The following is a 4013-nucleotide window of genomic DNA, read 5'->3' as shown; positions in this document are numbered from 1 at the left end:
ATGATTCTTGAACCTCCTTTTTAGCATTTTTTGTTGTGTGAGCACATATGTGCATTGGTTGCTAAATGGAGAAGAATCGGCTAGCAAGATGTGTGCTAAGGCCGAATGTAACTTTGCATGTTAATGAGCAATGCATGTGTTAAATTGATGAAAAGGGGAGGATGCTTTACTAGTGTGTACATGTGTGTATTAAGTGTTGAAATCGACCCCAAAAATGGACATGCATATTCGGTCAAGGGCAAGAAATTAGCTAATATGTGGTGTTGATGCATGATTTTTGCATGTATGAGACTTTAATGTCTAATGTATAAATATGGGCTAAGTGCCTTGTGTTCATCTTTTGATGCCTAAAATGATGAAATCAATTTATTTGTTTGATTAAGCTCAAGAGCAAAGGGGAAATAAAACCGATAAAGGGAAGGAAAAAGTGGTTGAATAGCTAGCGGAATCGTTCGACAACACCCGAGGTAAGTTCTTGAGTAAGAGAGCTTAAATTTCGATGTGATTAAATCATGCTCTATGTGTGGCTATTGAGCCGAATGTGCAAGGACAATATGTGCCTTGTGTTTGAGTTTCGTAAACGAAAATGAAATATGAATGTGCTATGAATTATTGTTAGATGTGCATGATTAATTGAATGCTGTCCGGGCTAAGTCCCGAAGGCTTTGTGCTAAGTGAATATATCCGGATTAAGATCCGAAGGCCTTCGTGCGAGTTATTAAATCCGGGTTAAGTCCCGAAGGCATTCGTGCGAGTTATTAAATCCGGGTTAAGTCCCGAAGGCATTCGTGCGAGTTGTTAAATCCGGGTTATGTCCCGAAGGCATTGTGTGAGTTACTAAAACCGGGCTATGTCCCGAAGGCATTTGAACGAGGAGCTATATCCGGTTAAATCCCGAAGGTACGTGATTTGGTAATGAATGAGCTTGCTGTAAAATTCCAGCGAATACTCGAAAAACATCCCAATATGGGGATATGTTACGTATGTGTTGAATTTAATCGAGCCCTTACAAATAAATGTTCGCTCAGTTGATAAACGAGCTACCGGCCTTCGGCCAAGTTAGTTTATTGTGTATGTACATAATGGTTGTTAATGTTGTGAAGCAAGTTTGATATCGGTAAATTGCGTATTATGAAATATTCCGTTTAGCTAAATGTGTGCTATTCTTTGTGCATGCTGGAATTCCTTGCTCAAACTTACTAAGCATAAATTGCTTACTCGTTACATTGCTCCTCTGTTTTATAGATTTTTGGTTCTCCAGCTATCGGACTCGGGATCTTGAAGTCGAAGTCGCCCACACTATCAAAGGCTCTTTTGGGTACTATTTTGGTTGAATTTTGTTATGGCATGTATAGGACTACCCATTGTTGTCTTTCGAGTACTTTATGAAATGTATAAGTGTACAGCCATGCGAAGATGGCTTGTAGAAGTGGAGTATGGCATTAGACCATTCGTATTTATGAATGTATAGATGGTTTCATGATGTAACTATGTTGGAATGGAAGTGTTGAGCAAATGATCAGCCACTAGAATGGCTAAGTATGATCATATGTGGGCTTATGTATGACAAGGCCCTAGTTGGTCCATGAAACCCCAAATTAGGTAAGGTTCACTTTGAAAACAGAAGCTGATAGCAGCAGTGGTGTGGATTGGAAAAATCACAAGAATTCGTAGGAGTGGAATTAAATAGTGAATAAATTATGTAATCGAACCTTGATGAATCTACTTTCATATGGAAGTAACGAAACAATTATAGGAATAGTACAGAAAGAGATATTCGGGTTCTTGTGGAACAGGGCCAGAACAGTTTCTGGATTCACTGTTCCGCCTTTGGAAATTCACTATAAATTGACCAGAGATAATTAGGGGTCATACCATATATGTATGGATTCCTATCTGAGTCTAGTTTCCATAGAAACAAACGGCATCAGTATTGAAGCTCTGTGCAGAGAGATATCCCAGTCGTAATGGGAAAAGGTCAGTGTAGTCGACCCCTGTAACATGGGAGACTTTGACTAATAAACTGTACTATTTGGCCCGACCAAAAATTCTAGAAAAAATCCATAGGTGGGGACATGAGTCTAGTTTCAGGGAAAAATCACAAAACTGATTTTGAGTTGTGAAACTCAAGATATGATTTTTGAAGCGACTAGTACTCAGATTGGGCAGTGTCTGGAAAATTTTTCAAAGTTTGTTAACATCTCGTGTCCGACTCCGGTGTCGGTCTCGGGTTCGGGGTGTTACACCCTATGTGACAAAATATAAAAAAGGTAAGGAAAATGTTGTAGAGGACGCTTTATCGCGAAGGTATGCACTTGTCAATTTAATGGATTCTAAACTGCTTGGTTTTGAGTTTATAAAAGATCTTTATATGTCTGACATTGATTTTGGTGAAATTTATAAGAATTGTTCGCATGGTGCACACGAAAAGTATTTTCAACATGACGGCTATCTTTTTCGTGAGGGGAAAGCTTTGTGTACCTCAAGGATCACTGTGAAACGTTCTTGTGGATGAAGCTCATAGCGGTGGACTTATGGGTCTCTTTGGAGTTGACAAAACTCTAGCAATTTTGTATGTGCATTTTTATTGGTCCAAAATGAAACGCGACGTCCTAAGGAAATGTGATCGTTGCATCACTTGTAAAAAGGCAAAGTCACGAATCAAATCGCATGGTTTATATACTCCGTTGCCTATTACCGATGCTCCGTGGGTAGACATTTCAATGGACTTCGTTCTAGGCCTTCCAAGAACCAAAAGAGGAAAAGATTCCATTTTTGTTGTTGTAGACCGTTTTTCCAAAATGGCCAATTTTATTCCTTGCAATAAGACTGATGATGCTACTAACGTTGCCAATTTGTTTTTCAAGGAAGTTGTCAGGTTGCATGGAATTCCTCATACTATCGTTTCTGACCGTGACACAAAATTTTTAAGCCACTTTTGGAGGACATTGTGGGGTAAGTTAGGCACAAAACTCTTGTTTTTGACGACATGCCACCCTCAAACGGATGGCCAAACTGAAGTCGTAAACCTTGTGCTATCAACTTTGCTTTGAGCTATTTTACAAAAAAAATTTGAAGATGTGGGAAGATTGCTTACCTCACGTGGAGTTCGCATACAACTGAACCGTTCATTTTGCTATGAAATTTTCTCCTTTTGAGGTAGTATATGGCTTTAACCCCATTACCCCTCTTGATTTGGTTCCTATGCCTGCTAACGAGTTAGTGCATGTAGATGGTAAAAGAAAAGCTGACTTTGTTAAACAATTGCACAAAAAGGTCAAAGATAATATTGAGAGAAGGACTGAACAATATGTTCGGATAGCCAACAAGGGACGCAAACAAGTTGTGTTTGAACCCAATGACTGGGTTTGGATCCACATGCGCAAGGAACGATTTCCTGAACAAAGGAAATCCAAGCTTCAATCAAGGGGTGACAGTCCATTCCAAGTGTTGGAACGGATCAACGATAACGTTTACAAAATTTATTTACCGAGTGAGTATGGAGTGAGTGCAAGTTTTAACGTTGCTGATCTCTCTCCTTTTGATATAGGTGATGATTCGAGGACGAATCGCTTTGAAGAGGGGGAGGATGATGCGAGCTTGCCTAAGAAGCTAGGTGCCGAATCCTTAGAGCTACCTTTGGGGCCAATCACTCAAGCACGTGCCAAGAAGTTCCAAGATACCATAGCAAACTATATTGCTTGAGTGTGGAGTGATGGGTTGGCTACACATAAAACACCCAGCTCAACTAGCTTGATTCGCACCTTCTTACAAGTTAATTTTAGCTCGTGTCAGCTCAATTCAGCTCAATTTGGCACTTAACTAGTTCAAAGAGCTAATTATATTCATTTTGAATAAAATAAATTAGTTGTGTTAGTTTAGAATCAGCTCAAATCATTTAATTAAATAAATGTGTTTTAATCTGGACATTTCAATTCAGCTTATTAAATGTGATACGAATCACAAAGGCCTTAGATGCGTACACGAAAGAAAGAGAAAATCAAGATTCACTT

The 4013-nt window shown here is 39.1% G+C and overlaps 1 protein-coding gene across 1 annotated transcript; it reads left to right on the top strand.

Moving 5' to 3' along the window:
* Positions 1-2801: 2801 nt before the first annotated feature.
* LOC121220312 (uncharacterized) lies at positions 2802-3705 on the top strand. Its single transcript, XM_041099990.1, has 2 exons — positions 2802-2955; positions 3164-3705. Exons 1-2 carry the CDS (start codon positions 2802-2804, stop codon positions 3703-3705), a joined length of 696 nt encoding a protein of 231 aa, XP_040955924.1.
* Positions 3706-4013: the final 308 nt, after the last annotated feature.

The sequence above is a fragment of the Gossypium hirsutum genome, chromosome D08 (genome assembly GCF_007990345.1).
Source record: "Gossypium hirsutum isolate 1008001.06 chromosome D08, Gossypium_hirsutum_v2.1, whole genome shotgun sequence".
Taxonomy (NCBI): domain Eukaryota; kingdom Viridiplantae; phylum Streptophyta; class Magnoliopsida; order Malvales; family Malvaceae; genus Gossypium; species Gossypium hirsutum.
This window is presented reverse-complemented; position numbering and strand designations above follow the sequence as displayed.